Source organism: Convolutriloba macropyga, unplaced genomic scaffold (assembly GCF_964194025.1).
Source record: "Convolutriloba macropyga unplaced genomic scaffold, txConMacr16.3 SCAFFOLD_3893, whole genome shotgun sequence".
NCBI classification, from domain to species: Eukaryota; Metazoa; Xenacoelomorpha; order Acoela; family Convolutidae; genus Convolutriloba; species Convolutriloba macropyga.
Window position 1 is genome coordinate 902 of NW_027449299.1, and position 19,478 is coordinate 20,379.

Below are 19,478 nucleotides of genomic sequence, written 5' to 3' on the forward strand. Positions count from 1 at the left end.
CTGTTTTTTACTTTATTTTCGCAAAGAATTTGACTGATGTTAGTTGGTAGAAAAAAATAATGTAACTTATAATGTCTCATTTACGGCTTGATAATATTTGTTTTTTAATTGTGTCTTCGTACACCAAAAAGTTTTCATCTCGTTAGATATTTTTTCGTCGCAAAATTATAAGCGGTATTGCGTGGCATGCCAACAAATTGAAAGGGTTTAATTTTTTTTGTTTAATTAGTTTTTGTAATGTGGCAGAGAGCTTAGAAAGTATAGTAATTCAAAAAAATTGATGCCACCATCTTCGCAACACATCATTTTGTTGTCTTATCTTTTTGGAAATAGTAGTCAAGGCAGCTGATGGACAAATAAGTTGTTAAGTACGTGAAACAAACAACCTCAACAATGCAAAAATATTGCTAGATGACCTCAGATCTTGCAACATAATCATTTTTCGCGCAAATTCATCTAGGTTACCCACAAATTGCTACAAGCTGAACAAAGTTCAGTGTCTAATAACCGCGATAACCGCGGTCAATAATTAAACTCTTCGTTAAAGCAAGAGCATCATCTCTTCATCAAAAGCTGATTCGGTGTTTCAAAAACTGATCAGAGATGGCTTCGGCCGGAACATCAACTTATAAGACCCTGGTTGATATTGTGAATGAGCGAAAAACCAATTACTACTATTTGATTTTAGGTTGACTGTGTTTTCCTAAGGGGTTTATTTCCTTGACTCTCTGATTTAAATCCATCTATGAGCGTTCTATATACAATCAACAGTTCTATTCACAATTTAGGAAAATTTAATCTGTCTAAATTTCGATGGAAACTGAAATAATTTTGAAACCAGGAAATTAGAAACAAAACAAACTGGTTACATATGCCTGCATCAGAGCATACTAATAATATAAATCAGTTGAGCAACAGAAATTATTTTTTCACAATAATGTTAAAATAACGTTATAAGAAAATTTTGTGATTTTCCCCCTAAAAATTGATACAGGGAAAATAATTTAGGTAGTAATTTTCGGCTTGTTTCAGGTCTCGTGTCTCTGTTGACAATATCGGGGAATGTGCTGGTCATAGTGGCGTTCTTCCGCAACCCACGACTGAAAACAACAGCTAATATGTACATTGTGTCACTTTCAGTGGCTGACATGCTAGTTGGTAAGTAAACAAGTCAACATGCGTTGTTGAGAGGAGGACGTGTTCGAGTTCTTACCACTGGTTGCGTTGCTGTTGTTGGGTCTGGGATGGGTGCGTTACAACTTCTAGCCATAACACACGGCATTTTAAAAGAGCCAAATTATCAGATATGGCAACGCTATCATACTCCAATAACAAGGATCTTCGAAGATCTTTATGTTTGATGAAACAGTTTAAAAAGCAATTTGTATTGCAAGCTTGCTTAAATATGACGAACTGTCATATATTTAGACCAGAGTTTAATAATGCCGACCACTTCGAAAAGAAAAAAGTTGTAAAAGATTATTTTTTCGAGGTTAAAATTGAGTTTTTTGCAACGGATATTTTGTCATGTTAACTTTTCCAGCTAACAAAACTGCTTAAAAAAATCCTAAATTGTGTTGAGCATTGAAACAAAATATCAAGTTTTCCCGATTTTTAGTTTCTCAAATAACCCGATTGATCTCTCTCATCGATTCTTGTTGCTCGAGGTATTTTTTCTTGTCAGTAGACAGCAGTGTAAAGCTTAATTTGATCGCTAATAATCGCGCTTGCAGTTTATTTGCAATAGAAAATCATTTGCTCAACAGGTGCTCAATATCAGCTAACTCGCCTTTTTACCACACATGTGCGGTGTTCTTGGATCTTGCAAAAGCTTTCAATTCAATTTCACATGAGATCTCTCTCAAGAAAGCTGAAATTTCAATCTCTCTCAATCAACCATTTTAATTCTCAAACCTTTTTTCACAAACCGAGCACAATGCGTAAAATTGCGTATTGACCTATCAGATAAAATAACTAATAATCATGGTGTTCCACAATGAACTGTGTTAGGACCTTTTATTTTTCTGTTACATGTCAACGATTTTTCTGAAAAACTGGAAGATGAAAATGTGAGTTGATTCTCTGTCAGGTGTTTGTCTGCTTGTTCTATTTTTTTTAATTTTTAGTGGAATAATTTCATTATTTTCGAATTTGCAAATAGTACTAGTGTCATCCGTAAGGTGAACAAAATACTTTGCGGATACACTAGTACTATCTGCAAATCCGAAAATAATGAAATTATTCCACTAAAAATTGAAAAAATTAGAACAAACAGACAAGCACCTGACAGAGAATTAACTCACATTAAATGTCGATAAAACAGAGATATTAATCTTTACAAACCATACTATTTCGGATCGAGAGTTTACTTTGAAAGGTGAAGTTATCAAACCAGCTCATGCTTTTCGTTAACTTGGAGTACAAACTGGTTAAAACCTAACCTTTGAAAATCACCTGAACTCAGTTTTAAGCAAAATTGCTATTGCAATTCGTTCTTTGCATCTTGTAAGAAATCATATTCCCTGAAAAGTAAGAGTTGATACTTTCAAGTAAGTTGTATTCCATCACAGTTCTTTCAGTTGAATATTCTTCAAACTCTTACAGCAAAACACATAAACCGCATAAATAGGCAGATTAACAGGTGGAAAAAAGTTTGTTATTTTTGACAAAGTTTGGCCACTCCACTGTTTTCCTCATTCAGGATTGCATTCTGCCAGCTTACTTGTTTATCTCAAAATATAGCTTGATGAAGCTACAAAGAGATATAAGACACTGGCTAACATCCGAAAATTTTAAAATGTCTACTAGTCGCCAAAACGCTAGACAGAACAAGAGTACCAATTGCCCTCTGCAAAACAAACTTTTAAAAGTAAAATTTGCTTTAAAAAGATTTTAATCGAATTTTTGATCGATGAGCACAAGAAAGTACCCGTTAATAGACAGATAGGTGACTTCAAAACCTTCCATTTTTAACTATGAGAACGAACAGTCACAATTTTAAGATTATTATATTAATAACAATACGTATTATTTTTTTAACATTTGAAACATGTGAATATCAAAACTTATGATTATATTTTGGAAAATTTACATGTTTCAAAAAAATTGTATATGATTTTTTTAATCTAAAAAAAGAACTTATGAGCACAGTTGCTTTTCTTTTGTGACCCCGGCTCTTCTGCCTTCTGAGACATTTATGTGGTACCATTATTACCCTCTGCTGTGGTGAAGGAAAGAGTTTAAAATTTTGTCACTGCGGCGACGGATTTCACAAAAATTCTATCATGCAAATTTTTGAAAGTTAGAAACAAAAATATCAAAATGACAGGAAAAAACATAAATTTTGTTAAATTAAATTTGATTAAATCTACTTCAGTTTAATTTTTTCCGTATGACAACAATCAGTATTGGGCATTGCTTGAGCTAGATTGTGAAACAGAACCAAGATATTTGATGGCTTAGAACGAAAATTTGTCAAATCCAAAGAACAGGATGAGGAACAAAAAAAGGATTTGGTAATTTTAAAAAGAGATGTATTCCATACTTGAAGGAGAATGTACTTACACAAGATACAAGTAATAGGTTACTACACAAAACGTGTCAGAAAAACTGTGGCAAATGAAGGAATGTTATTTATTTGCACGCCTTTTTTTGCGTTCGATTGCAAAGATCCCAAATTTTGGAGTTCCACAGAAGAACACCACAATGAATAAAAGCCACTCAATCTATTGAATTAGAGATACTTTCTCAGACAGCACTTCTTTTTTGCCAATAGGTTAAATACCAAAAAGTCCTGATTACTTGAGAACCTAAGAATACCTGCGAAAATCTTAGACAAAATTGTTTCTACTGAAACATCGAATTCTTTCAAGCACAACGCACCAAGTTCATGTCTAAGCAGTGATATAATTCAGTGAGAACTTTTAGAAAAATTATTTTCATCGTATTAGAACAGAGGTTCATTTCTTCTGAAAAATTGTTGAATCAGAAAAATTCAATATATTGCAATGATAGAGGAACATTGAAAATTAAGGACAAACAGCAAACGGACAATAACAATAATATGATGGCTGAATGTCTTGTTTCTTAAGTTTAGGGTTTACTGAAACCTCCGATCTTTAGAAACTAAAATAATCTAACGTTGAGAAAAAAGATGCTACAAAAATCCAACATTCAAGCACTTCAAAAAAACTGCTTTTTCCTCAAATCTAATCAGATTGTTTAAAATCAAAAATAGGTTATGACAGAACCTTGTTAATGCGTATTACAAGTTTTGACTCTATTCGATTTTAAACAAATTTTGATGAACTACCATATTGTTGATAAATTGTTTATTATACTTAGATAAAAATGCGATTAATTTACTTCGTCTACACACAAAAAAATTACAAAAGTCCGTAAGACTTGTTTTTGTTTGCTGCATTGAAATTTTGCTGATTTTTTCTATATAAAAAGAAAATTTAGGCAACAAACAGTCAGGGAAACAACTTAAGATTTTATGCGTCAGAAGCAATTTTGAACTAAAAATTTTATAAAGTTATGATTACTTCAGTCGACAGAAATTAAAATGAAAATAAAATTGAAATTAAAAGAGGAAGCTAGCGGCAGAGTTTTTTTCATAATATTTTGCAGTTTTACTCCAGAGAGCTGTTCACTTTGATTTTTTTCCGTTAGCAATTAGCTATAGTAGCATCTAGTTCAGATCTAAAACTCAAAATCTGAAAACAATTTTCGCTTGAAAAGCCAAACAAAATAACATGAAATTTGTTTTCAAGGTTTCTTCAATTTTGTTTGCTGTTTCTGTGATGACTGCTGGCGAAAAATTATCAAAACTCAAATTAGATTAACTGCCGACACAAATAGTCGTACGCACAAAAAATCGAGAATAAAACAAGATTAAATAGTTTCTGGAAGTGTTTTTGGTGTCTCTGGTTCTTTTCAACTTTGCTGTGAACACAAAGGCATATAGAGAACCATTTATTTTGTCACAAAGAAATTTTGAGTTTGGAATTTTTTTTATAGTTTGATTTTAGTAGTTTGGAATTTGTGGAAGATGTTGCTCACATGATTCTATTCTCTCATTTTACATTTGCAAAACACAAAAAAAAATCAAATGTCAACTAACTACAGCAAGATAACTCACAAGGACCCCAAAATGCTTAAAATTCTTAAGTTCTGAAAAACTAAACGGTGACATCTGTGTAAGGAAGTGGGTGCACACCTTGACAACAGTTGATGTTTTTAGCAGCAGCTCTTGATTATAATTGATATTTTGTCACTGTTTTTGATGAACTTTATGCAAATGATACTAGAACCATTTGTACTGCTTAATAACTACTTTGCAACAGGTTTTTGTACAAAAATTAAGGACTTTCTTTTTTTGCAGAATTTACAAATTGATTTTTCTTCTTACCAATAAAGAATGATCAAAAGCTTTCTTTTACATTTTCCATGTAGTTATCTGCTTCTCAAAATCTTGATGTTATTACCTGATCACTTTATGTTTATTACACTCAAGTTTACTAAAGTTTACTCCTTCGAATTTCAGATTAAGGTATTGATAAGATGTTTTCAACAACAAACCCAACTAAATTGTAGTTAAAAACCTTACCAATAATAAAAATGAACGTTTCTGCCCTTTAATATTGGCCGCCAGGATGAACATTGAAATGAAGTAGAATTTAATCGCAACAATTATTTATTTGTATGACATTTCAAACACCATTTTGATCAACTCTTATTCTTAATTGCCTCATCCGAAGATGCTTGTTTGCTACCTTAAAAGTGGTCTTAGAAGATGCTCAAATTAATGTTAATACTACTCGCCAAGCCTATTTCAAATCCACAGTTACAATTAAATCTAAAATTATCCAAAAACATGCGGTTGTGGATCCGCTTTATCACTTTTTTGGATTTTGTATCGTTTTGTTTTGTTGTAATTTAGCCACTGAATTCTCATTATGGCAACATTCGATGTCAGAAAAAATTGTACAAATTTTCATCTCACGCATTGAATTAGAATAAATAGACAGAAGAAGCAGTCTGAATTAGAATAAATAGACAGAAGAAACGTTTGAGCACGTCGCTAGAAAGTATCGGTCAATTGAAGGTTGCTGTGGCTAGCAGAAAGATTAGGATCAGTCAAAAACTTGGTCAAGCAGAAAAATTATAATCACGCTTGTTATAATTTGTTTATCACGCTAGTATGACTCCTTGAGGTTGCAGTGGTTTTTTAGGCGCTGTGGGTTTCAAGGTCGCAGTTATAAATGGGGGGGGGGGGGGGTGGGGGGGCTTTATTATGTTGGAGCGATAATCGATTTAGTGCGGATCGATTGATTGGAGTAATTAAAGTGACACCAACATTATTTACTTGCTGTGAATAAGAATAAGAACAAACTGTAATTCACGGCATTTCCTGACATGTTAGCCCCAGTGGTATCCATGCATCCGTAATTAGACATCAGAAGATGATCTCGCACGACTTCCCACATTTCCTGTCCTGTGATATTAAAGCAGTAGCAAACAAAGGTGATCACATTTTTTGCAAAGCAGGAATTACGTGAACTGGAAAAGATAGATCTGACCGAGTTCAGTAGATCACATGCCGGTTTAAGTTGAAAAGGTAAATGTGAAACCGGGAAAATTTGCAAATTTTTTTAAAAAATCTCATTGGGGCTTGGCTGTTTCCCATTATAGACCCCTCAGCTTAGAAGTTTTAGAATCTATAAAACCCATTTCAGCATTTTCCTGAGTCGAGGTCCTCGTTAAAAATGGCTTAGGACCAGAGAGATTGGATATAATCGAAAAACGTGCCCAAAATTACCTGGTCGAGAACATACTAAAGTCATGGGAGAGCTAGCTAAAGTTTGCTCATAACTTGATTTTGAACGAGCCAAAGTCCGACTTTAAAGATTTTTGAACGAGACAAATTTTATCATAAAGGATTTTGAACGAGATAAATTTTTTATGAAGGATTGATTTTCAACCAGACAGACTTTTATAATGAAGGATTGTTAACAAGAAAAATTGTTAGCATAGAGGAGTTTAAAGACAAGTTTTTATCATAAAGGATTTTCAATGCGACAAATTTTTATAAAGGATCATTAACGTGACAATTTTTTTTTATTATAAAGGATGTTCAACGAAGTAAACATTTATCACGAAAAATTTTTTAACGTGACATTTTTTATTATTATAAAGGATTCTTAACGAAGTAGATCGTTATCATAAAAAAATTGCAAAAAAATTTTTAATTTGAACAAACGATAGCACTTTGTTCTTTTTGGATAATTCAGTAGTATTTTTTAACAAAATTTCATGAGCAATAGAGCTGAATTATTAATATATATCCATCTTAACTAATTCATGACTAACTCATTAGTGACAATTTCCTTATTTACTACTTCGATTAGGTTAATTTTTTCAATGCTGCAAATCAATTTATATTAATAAATGACGTACAATATACATTTCACCAACTTTTAGCACTTAAGCGACTTTTAAGTGAATATTCTGCTCATTAATATTGTTGATTAAGGCAAAAAATGATCAAAACTCTCTATTGTCTGGATGTGTATGATTATATTACGGTTTGGACTTTGATTATAAATGATTTTACTAAACCGCGACCAGTCAATAGCAAGAGGAGGCATTTCGTTACGTTAGGGTCTCTAAGGAAAAGATGGTGATCGTATCCACTGGCTTCAAATCTTGAAATAAACTTGATTTCCTACCGACACAGTACGATAATTAAAATTACTAGGAACTGTTTTTCGAGTGATCAATACTCTTTACAATTCGGAGAAATTTACTCTAATGCTTTAACTTAATGTAAAAAGAGGGCAACCATGTAGACTTGAACAAATTTTGTTTAATATACCTATTGATAGCAATTCAATTAAAATTCAGGACTGTTTATGTACAATTCGATTGATGAAATGCAGAACTCCGTAAAAACTCTACATCTCTGCGTATAAATTTCAAAAAAAATTGCTATCCGAGCCCTGTTTCTGTTTATACTTCAAAATATTACCAATACAAACGCTGAAGAAATATAGAGTCAAATCTTAAACTTAATGCAAAAAATATCCTTCATGGGTAAATTTCAGGGAAATTAAAAACTGCTACGAAATTAATTTTTCGCATAGCATGAAGATGTTTCAAGCTTCTCACATAAATTTTTTTCAGGCATAGCTTGTATCCTGAGAAAATTTGATTCTAGGAAACAACCCCGTAGAATTAACTGCAACTAATTTTAGATAGGAAACAAGGCGGCTCGGTAATGTGCGATGGCACATAAGGTTCCGACCCCGCCCATCCACAATTTTGGCATAATTGTCTACCAAATGAGGAACAGATAGAAAAACCCAAAAATGATTTTTTGTGAATCCCAAAAAAGCCCAAGTCTTTTTCAAAAAATTCTGTATGAACGATAAGATAGACTCCAAAGCAAATAACTCAGTGGAGTGAAAATTGATGCATTAAATTGCTGTTATATGTCAATATTAAGAAAGCGAGTCAAGACGAACAGCAAAATCAAACAACAACAAACATTAGTTACATCAAAAAATTTATGTCCCTCTTAAAAACTGAATTTAATAAAGTCAACATACCGTCAGATAAAATTAAAACTAAACAAAAATTACATATAAATTACCAGAAAACATATGCGACCAGTCCATAAAAAGGTTTGGTAACAATTATACAAAAAAGAACAAAAACAGTAAAGTGAAAAAATTAACTTATTTTTTTGAAACAGTTAACTTCAAAGTAATAAATACCATCAGGAATCAATTAGTATTACCACAAATTTACGATTAATACTGCTCCTATAGAAAGGCATTAGGACCTGTCCTTGTTCATTTTTTAAAGCGGCTAAAAAGAACAACAAAAAAAACAAAATTTCAATTGAAACTTGCCAGAAAACGCTGTCAAAACCGTGAAGCCAGATTTTGGCACTCAAAATATATTTGATTGTGCCTTCTTCAAACAGCTATAATGTAGTACGTGGCCATTCAATTGTAAGACTAGGTAACAAGTAGACAAAAAAGCGAAGTGCTAAAGTATGTATTACTTTTAATTTCTTTTTCGAAACAAAATTACATTCAATGTCATGAAAGGCATTAATTACAAAAGAGCTATTTAATTAGGGTCGTTTATTCATGAAAAGGAAGCCCTCAAGACCTGTAATTGTCCAGAATATTTCTTGCATCTACAAAAAGAACGTCAATTATGACAAAATCAAATTAATTTACTTTTTTTTGTGAAAAACCGGTGTCGAAGCCAGTAAGGTCATAACAAATTCTTTTAAAAAAGATTTTGGGACACCAATCCGTTTTGTTCCCTTGACACCCATAATGTCATTTTTGACCAGTAATTAACTAACGAGATTAGGTAACAAAAAGAAACATAAAAAGAACAAAATTGCGAAGTTAAAAAGTTTTTTTTTTAATTTTGGAAAACGATTGTTTTCAAAGTCATGAAAGCCATCAGCTATCAACTAATATCAGAATATCGGTTCTTCTATTCTTCCATGAAAAGCCAATGAAAGCTATCACTCTACAGGAAATTTCATACGACCGAAACGACAAAGTATAAATGACAGTTAGAGACAAAATTAAAAAATTCAATTGATTTCTTCAAGAAAGAGGCGTCGAGGCCGTTAAAACGATGATGTATATCTTTCAAGATTTTAATATCTTCAATTGTGTCTTATTCTCAATGCTAATAAGGTGACATGGAACTGTCAATAATGTGATAATGTGACAAAATTAGAAAACGTGAAAAACTGGCAAATATCAAAACAAACAAAAATCTGAAATCTTGTAGTATCAAAGCCAGAAAACAATAACTTCAGGCTTAAAACTGCAACCGAGAATAAATGTTAACTTAGTAGAAAGAAGAAGCAGTCTTTCTTTGCTGACACTAAGCTCGAAGTTGAGCAAATTAAGAAAAAAATAGAGGAAAAGTTAATTAAGCCATTACTTATTGAAAAGTCAATTATTTTTTAAAAAAGAAACGACCATAAACTTTCAATTAAAAAACTAAATGCATTAACTTGGAGGTGCTTAGCAAGCGAATTGGTTGGACCTATCACTCCTGAGCTTTGATTTGATATGTTCTGTTCTTTATTATAAAAAAAAGTCTTTTTTTTAAAAAAAAAGACCGACTGACTACAACCCGATTTCTTTTGGATTGTAACAGTCCAAGAATGGCCCAAAACTAGCCCTGCTAATATTTTTTGTCCGTTAGGAACAATTGATTTTTCGAATGTTGTAGATATAGATAATTTGTTAGTTGAAAACTCAAAATAAATTCTGCATTTTTGATAATCAGCGAGTAAAGTTAGCAAAAAACGGCAAAGTTTTATATACAGTGCACTCTCAGCGGACTCTGAAGTAGAAATAGCCCCCCTCTGAGTCTAAAAAGATTGTATGAGTGTTGTTTGGGGATGTACTGTTGGCAAATTTAATCAAAGTGGACTAAAGTAGCTTATTTCGTGCTGTTTTTGATGAAAAAGGCTAAATTTTGAAATGTTTATCCAGATTTTTTGACCAAAAAAATTAAATCAAAACAATCAACAATGCTTGTTTGTCTTCAAAAATGAAATCAACGACACTATTCTTAAAAATTATAACAAATTTTACCAAAATTGACGAAAATTTAGGCAAAAATTCCGGAAAATGTGAATAAAAACAACGTGAATTCACTCTTCTTTTCTCAGAAGTTTAAACCTCGATAACTCCCTGTAGAAAACGAAAATTAAAAAAATCTTTTTAATTCCATATTCTACCAGAAGATCGGACTTTCTAATGATACCAGTAGATCATGGCCATGTTCCGAAGAAGCGCGCTAAATGGGCAGTTCTTTAGTAGTCTTATTTAGGTCTCCGCTTAAGACAAAAAATTTTAGAGCTGCAAATAAATCTCTATTAAAACTCTGTTTTCAGCACTTAAGCGACATGCAAGGGAAAAGGCTGATCTTTAATTTATTTGAACGAGGCAGAAAAATAACTAAAATGAAAGAAGTGAATTGTGATCAAAACTCTCTTGTGTCTGGGTTTGTGCGTGATCAAATTACGGCTTTGCCTTGAGATGGTTTGATCAGAAATATTATTGCAGAACCTTGACCAGGTAATTACATAAGGAGTCATTTCGTTCTGATAGGGTCTCTTGAATTTAGCACTAAACCAGCACTGTACAAAAGGCTGGCGATCGTACCCATTGGTTTCAAATCTTGAAATTAGCACGTACCAGCACTGTACAAAAACAAAGAATAACTAAAAAACTATTATTTTTGGAGTCAGTAATATTTTTTGCAATTCAGAGAAATTTACTGTAATGCTTCTAAATTAATGTAAAAAGAGGGCAACCATTGGTAAATATGGATAAATTTTAATTAAAATGCCTCTTGATAGCAGTTCTGTTAAAGACGGAGTGCTCATGTACGATTCAATTGATAACATGAATAGTTGCTGTCCGAACCCGGTTTTTGTTTTTACTTTAAAGTATTATTTATGCAAACACTGAAAAAAAAGAGTAAATCTCAAACTTAAAGCAAAATAAAAAAAATTCCTTTTGCAAACTTTCAGGGAAGCTAAACACGTTTATAAAATTATTTTTCGCATGGCTTCAAGATGTTTCAAGCTTCTCACAACATTATTCATCCACAAATAGCTGGTATCGTGGAAATTGGGTTGCACGTGGAACAATCCCCGTGGATTTAACTGCTACTATTTATTTTAAATAGGAAATTAATCCTCACGGCAAAAAAACCTCCACGGAAAAAAATCCTCACGAAAATAAATCCTCATACTAAAATTAAATTGCGGTTTTGATAATTTGTTTTGTTTTCGTAGTTTCACATCAACGTGCTGCTAAAACAGGGCCAAGGTCCGCGAATTACGGCGAAGCGCGCTAAATGAGCAGTTCTTTAGTAGCCAGGGAGGGGGGGTGGGGGGTTATTTCCTTGGGGTTTTACTTCCGTGGGGGTTTATATCCGTGGGGGTTTATTTCAGTGGAGGTTTTTATTTCGGTGGGGGTTTATTTCTGCAGGGGTTTGTTTTCTATATAAAATAAGTGGGTTTGTCCGTGATTGTTTTTCCCGAAGCCGAGAAAATTTACAAATACTTGAATGACAGCATGTTCAAGATCGTTACTTTTTCTCCTTTTGTTTATACATTGGCATTGTAGTGTCATTACAAATTAGACATCAGCATTAATTTTTTTCTTTTGGTTTGAACACTTCTTTCTGTAGAAGCAATTGAGAACAATCGGCTGTCATGATATTAAATCTGGAGTATGAGTATATACGGATTTTGGAGATGCGCTGAAATACTCTCCCAATTTTTTTCTAAAACCACAAGAAAATGGGGAGGAAATTGATTAGTCAGGGCACTTATATCGAATTTCGGTACAGAGAAATGAACTAGTGATAACTCGTTGGAAGTTGGAAAATCTAGCTGACGATTTTTCTGCATGAGATAAACAGTCAAGCTGATTTTTGTGCCTAAAAGGTGTTCTGAAGTCTGCAAGCTTGAGGGTTTCAAAACATTTAGTGGAATGATGTAGCAAATTAGACAAGTTATAAGACAGTTTGATGCCATTATCGGTCTAATTTCGAAGGTGTTTCTCGACCAGGTGTCTATAGATCACTAACAGGTCTTAATCAGTTCTTTGGGATGTGAACAAATAGCGAAAACATATCCAAAAAGAATCTCAACTCTAGGAATACAATTGTGAGTTTGATGATTTTGTCACTAATGTGGAAAGTTTGGATGCGTTTAGGTTGTGTCTCGATCCCTTTCTACTCGTTTTATTACGTCACTGGAGAATGGATTCTTGGCCAGTTCGTCTGCAACTGCTGGCTCATGCTGGACTACTCTCTCTGTTATGCGTCCATGCTCGCTATATTTGTCATTTGCATTGATAGGTGAGTGGACAAAAAGAAAAAAAACGGTGACAAATTTCAAAAGACCATTGAACCAAATAAATTTTGAAACCAAATAAATTCGAAAGTCGTCAAAAAATTAGCATTTAATTAAAAACTCTAGATAGACTTGCATAAAACTCCCCAAAAAATCAATGGGATATGTCTTTGTGAGACCAAGTCACAGGAGAGGAATACAAAATAACAACAGATACATCAATAATTAATTATTTAGAAACAATTTGCGACAACAAAAAGGATGAATTATGAACCCATTAAAATCATTAATTTTTTATTGCAGGAAAGTGGATGGGAGTTCTCAGTGATGCGACTGAGCAACAAGTTAACAAACAGATGAACAAAAAGGCAAAGTTCAAAAATATTCTAGAGTATTTATAAACAGATAAAATGAAAATCATAGAATTAAACAGCTATCAATTGATAACCATTGAAAAATTTATTTACATCTCAATAGGAAACTTATAAGATCTGTAGTTAATCAAAATAAAACTTACCACTACAAAAAAAAACAACAAATACAGGCAACAACCAGAAATTTAGTAGAAAGTGCAGTAGAAAAGTGTCAAAACCAATTATAAAGCGCTTCTCACTGGAACATTTTTTAATATTCAGTTGAGCCCCTTTGCAAAGCCAATGAGATCTGTCATTTTATTGATAAGGCGACTTTCAAAAAGATTGACTAACATGAACATACAATACTCAAGTAAATCGTAGTTTCAAAGCCTTTAAAAATATCAACTTTCAAAAAAAGGATAAAAGTTGTTCAGGTACACCTCTACAAAACGCCGGAAATCCAAAATGCAACTTTTTTCTCGGACTAAGAGCTACGACTACAAATAGAACAAAAAATACAGGCAAAAACCAAAATTTATATACAGAAGAGCGAGAAGAAAACGTTGAAGCTATGCAAAATATCAATCATTCGCTGACATTTTCATTATAATTTCGAATACGCGTTTCATGATTACTGAGGGAAACAGTCAGTAAATTTTGGGGTAATGTAACAAGACAAAATTCCGATGGCTAGAACATAAAACTGATGTCCGGATTATTTTTTGCTTCAAAAAGGAAACTAGGGGGGCTGTAATTAGTGGAAGTGAACTAAAAGGTCATCTGAACAGTTTTTAAAAGGCGAGCATTCAAAATCCAAAATAAAAACTATTAATAGATATCAACGCAATTCATTAGATAGGTTCCCTTAGACTTCTTTTAGAAGCCAGTTGTAAGATGAATTGTTTGATAAAATCATTGGTCTACTAGAAGTTTGATGGTGCAGGCACAGCTACACATTTTTAAGAGTTTACATTGTCAAAGCCATTAACCATGAGCTATTCCCTTAAAACAAAATATTTTTTCATTGAGCCCTATGATTGTCAGTGGAGCTTGTCATTATTGATAACTTGATAGGAAAATGACTTGTCCATTCGTGACATGCAAAAATACAACATAATCTGAAAAAGTTTAAACACCGTGCTCCTGTAGATTTCGAATGTTTCTGTTTTTTTAATTCCCTGTTGGGAAGACAGTTAGCCTTTCTATCGATTCACGTCTAATTAGAAAACGTAATTTCGAATTTGTGGCTTAAAATGTAATTTTTGTGGCGAAAAATTTGGTGTAAATCCTAAATTGAACTTTAAAGTGAATCTTAAATTGAAGAAAAATGACGCTAAACCTGCAATGACGCTAAAATCACTTCAAATATTAATGTTCACAACAATTTGAAGTCTCAATAACTTGATAAAACCAAAAAATATGCTTAATTGTAACTTCTTCGGTTGAGGGTGGTTCTAATGACACCACTCACAACTTTCTATAATGATCGGTGAAAAATGAATGAACAGCAAACCCAGTTGAGCATATACTCCCCCCCGCTAGGTGGGTTTGGAACAAATATAGCTGGTTTTGTCCAAGCTACTAATATGAATAAGTTTAGGTACATAGTCTAGATCTCAACAATTGATAACCATCAAAAATGTTCATGGGACGGTGAAATCATGGGACGGTGAAATTTTTGGGACGGGGAAATTGTTCCTTTAGGTTTTGGAGTGTGTCAAAACCGGCACACTACATGCAGAAGGCGACATTCAAAGTGGCTCTGTGGTTCCTAGGTCCCGTTTGGATCTACCCCCTCACTCTCTTCCTCTTTATGGTCTGGCTATGGCCCATAGTCTTACGTGAGTTATGTTTATCCAATATAAATATTAAATTGACTTTAGTCGCATTTATTGGCATTTATGAAGCTGATGTACTTTTTTCTGATTCTATTGTGACCAATCGGGCTAGCAATAATTGCTTCAGACTCGTGTCGAAGCATAACTGCCGACAATAATGATAAGATCGTTTATCGAATACTCAATCACCGAACGGTTTGCAGTATAGGAGATGTGACTCTGCTTGAAGCCACTGCGAACTTTTGGCGTTTATCGAAAGCCGCGTAGCGACTCGAGATTTGAAGCCCGAATTTTGTACTGACTTCTGCAGAGTCACGTAAAGTTGCTTAAAAGACGCTACTTGCACGTTTCAAAAAGGAGAAAGTTCTTGGAAGTTAACTTCAGGCCATGTATGTACCCATGCTGACCACCTTAGACGAAACTTTGATAACTTAATGAGACCTATACAGTTCCGTAGAAAACTTACAAAACGTTTTACAGCTCCGTTTAAGGCCATAATAGGTTTTCTACGGCAACGTAGCCAAATGGTATAATTACTAATTACTATAGTCTGACTTCTAAAACAAAATATTACAAAATGAAACGCTAATTTCATAGAATTCATTTTTTTAAATTTCTTTCAATTCATCTTTCAAACTATAAATTGTTCCGAAAATACACCCGATGCCAATAAAATTTTACAACAACAGAGTTAAAGTATACACAATTTAGTTTTGTCCCTGATAAGGTCGCTCGGTCCAAGTCTTGGAAGTTGTTTTAGGTATTGTTTTTTGGATATAAATTTCTCTAAGTAAACACAGCTGTCTTACAAGATCAGTTTCATCAGATTCAAGTTTCAGGAGACTGCGCGAGTTCTGACATCCTAAAATCTGTTTTAAATATAACGCTTACCTCATAACTATTACATAAAAAGAACAACACATTCAAAACCAAACATCTCTTTTGACTGACGCTCCCAAGCCCGGAATGAAAAAGAGGAGGGAAAAAACGCAAAATTGTACTGAAAAACTCTTAACAGGTAGTTTTTTAACTTGACTAGAGAGTTTTTCGACGGTGTTCATTCTATCTCATTTTTTAAGGCACCGTAATAATCTGGTTACGGCCTTACTACGACACGTTATTGGACTTGAAAAGGCATTAGCACTGCACCTTAGAAATCTTAGTACGGCCGCTGTACGGTGCCGTGGTAAACTTGACAAGAATTAGTACGGTTTTTTCTAAGAGTTATACGGTGCCGTAGTGAGGCTTTTGTATGTTTTCCAAGTCTGGACAACCTGGGTAAGGACATCTGACGTTTTGACTTATGGCAGACTTTGGCATTTTATAAAGTACACGTTGGTGTCTTATGTTTCAAGGTTACAAGTTCAAGTTTGGTTTCAAGGCCAGAAAACCAGTTCGCGAATATGAATCAAATAATCTAAATATTAACGCACATCATTGCATGGTTAAGTGAATTGTATGGTCAAACTGGCAAAACCAATCTACAAAAATGTTGCAACTATGCGTGGAAGACTTCAATTTTTCAGCTCGATTCTAAAATTAGTTCATCAATTGTTACTGTATGAACAGACCTTCAAATTCTCATTAGAAGCTGAAAACAATTCAAATTTTGTCATTTGAATTAGAAAATTAAATCAGCTCTATTTATCACCGAAGCTCGAGAGAATTGCATCAAACTATGCGTTAAATTAGCTTGGTTACTGAGCAATTCTATTTTTCGTGATATTGTTTTGGGTAATCAATGGAATGCAACGCTTAATTACGTATGTCTCCATTATTTGTTTCCCTCTGCAGTAGATTGACATTCACGATTCACGGCAATTTTGCAAACACAATTAAATTTGGGATCCATTTTTGTCTTTTTTTCCCTGCGTCACAGTTTCTGCTGTCTAATTTGTCTGATTTTTAATTTCATCGTTATGCACAAAATTGTCAAGTATTGAATTGAAAAAACCCTTGAGGCCTAATTAAATTTTTCATGCCCGTCTGAAGCAAACAAAAACAAATAAATAAAAATAAAATGACAATTAAATTCTCCTTGCATCGTTCGGGGGAGGAGAAATGGTTTGAAACGTGACTGTTTCTAGCCAAAAACTGCATAAAAAAGGACTTAGAAATGCTAATTTTTGTTAACGGACACGACATTTTTCTTTTTGCAGGCTTTGCTATGCTAAATCATATAATACATGGCATTCAAGTAATTTTTTTATTCGTTTTCATGGGTTCAACTTTCCTAAAATATCTTAAAACTATAACTCTCCATTAGTTGTTGGAAGAGTTTTGACAAGAATATGACACGATTTTAGTTCTATAGTGATAGCGTTTTTAAATTCTCAAAGATATGTTCATTTGAGATATGCTAATTCCATTCCTTTAATTCTTTAATGCATTTCAGGCTTTTACGGAAATCTACTTAACAAAAAGAGGGCTGTATTGTTTAAATCTCAGTGGCTCACAGATTTCAATGTCTTTTCATTAGCTCAGAATTGTGATAACTATGGTTATAACTGTTATTAAGTAATGGTAGAGAGGTTTTAATTCACATCGACTTATTCGCAATGCTTTTAATCAAACAAAATCTGCACGGTATTGCAGGTGAATTTTACAATTGTTTTAGCTGAAATCAACCAGCTATACCGCCTAAAAACATTCTGTTTAAACAAGGAAGACCCTTTAATGTTGAAATGTATAAGATGTTTCAATCTATCTCATCCATAATTTTGCATGAACTTTTTTTCCAAAGAACGCAACACTCCTAAAACTCGGCAAATCTAGAGTCTTTTCGTCCTGAGTTTTCTATCCGCGAGTTTTTTTATTTTTTTTTCTAAAAATGTTTGCTTCCTAGGCTGTAATAAACTAATGGCACCAAATCAGTAGGTACACCTGAAGGTATTTAAAAAAGTAATAACGAACATCAAATAATTCAACATTTTGATTTCAAATTTGTTTTTGTTTCGACCCACTTTAGTGGAGAAGGAACTATATACTCAAATGGGTTTTTTTTGTTCAGACAGTTTTGGCCGATCAGTATAATAATCGTAGAGAGTTGTTTGTGGTATCATTAGAAAACCTGTCCAGCGTAAAATATGGAATTAAAAAGATTTTTTCAATTTTCGCTTCTTGTAGGGAGTTATCGAGGTTTAAATTTTTGTGAATATTAGACGTAATTCCATTTTATTCGCATTTTCGGTATTTTTGACCAAATATTCGTCAATTTTACTGAAAATATTGAAATTGTTAACTGTAGTGCTTTTGATGTTATCTCTAAAGATAGAGGAGGTTTGCTGAATTGCTTGATCCGAGTCTTTTGGCTAGAATTTAGCTAAATTTTTCTTCAAAACTTTAAAATTTGCTTTTTTTTAGACCACTTGCTTTAAATTTGCTGTAATTCAGCACTTTATCACTGCGGCCGTATTCTTCTTGAGCTCAAAAAAAATAGTTATACTCTCGCTGGTTTAAAGAGTTTTCTGGAATTATAATTTTACCAGTTTTTTTCAAATTTAAACACGATAATTTTACAAAATGCTTTATATTTGATAAACTGAAAAATTTTGTTTAAAAGTTCACCTATTTTGCAACCATTTGAGCAGTTGAGTGTTTTTTAAATTGCACAGCAATATCTGAGCTGATAAAGATTTCACCAAGGATCCTTCTGATGAAAAATTTTACTAGATTTTAATTGGACGCGACATTATTTTTCGAAGTATTTCCGCTATGTAGATCTTTTTGTGTATATTACTGACAAGAACTTCAAATCAGGGCGCAATTAATGACAAAATTATTTAATGTAAACGAACAAGGCCCAACATTATATTATGGTTTCAGAGTTAAGCTCATGTTTTTCATGGCTTCGACCAATTGTTTTCGTAAAAGTTCTTTGGAGTTCTTGAGTTTTGCTTTCATTTGTTATTTTTTGTGTAGCCCATTGACTTAGTGTCGTTAATCCGTTAGCTCTTTAAGAGGTATAAATGAACATTGACAATTCTTTTATTGGTTATCTAATGTCGGTTATGACTTTGAATATTTTGGTTTTAAGAAAATATTGGTGAATTTTTGAACATTGCCAATAATATATCTTATTTCTCTCAGGTTCTTGCGCAGTCTCAGTGAATGCAGGCAGAAACCATTTTTATATGAGTTATGAAATATTGTGGGTAACGGTTATCTATTCAACTTATGGTTTTGTTCTGATGCTACGCGTTTTCAACTTTTTTTTGATTCTCGAGTAAAATGGCATATTTTATGAATTATTTTTGTTTCCTTTTCGGACTATCACATTATGTACGATTAAGGAAAGCGTAGTAGAAAAATATACAACGTTTGAAAAAGGCGTATCTGGATATGTTATTTGTTTTCTTG

General features: G+C 33.0%; 1 protein-coding gene across 1 annotated transcript; it reads left to right on the forward strand.

The window, feature by feature from the left end:
• Nucleotides 1-1,032: 1,032 nt before the first annotated feature.
• On the forward strand, nt 1,033-15,122 carry LOC142354932 (muscarinic acetylcholine receptor M5-like; the record flags this gene model as incomplete). Its single annotated transcript, XM_075407256.1, has 3 exons — nt 1,033-1,158; nt 12,786-12,930; nt 14,986-15,122. Coding segments are annotated over 3 exons (408 nt in total), but the record flags the coding sequence as incomplete, so codon positions are not given.
• Nucleotides 15,123-19,478: the final 4,356 nt, after the last annotated feature.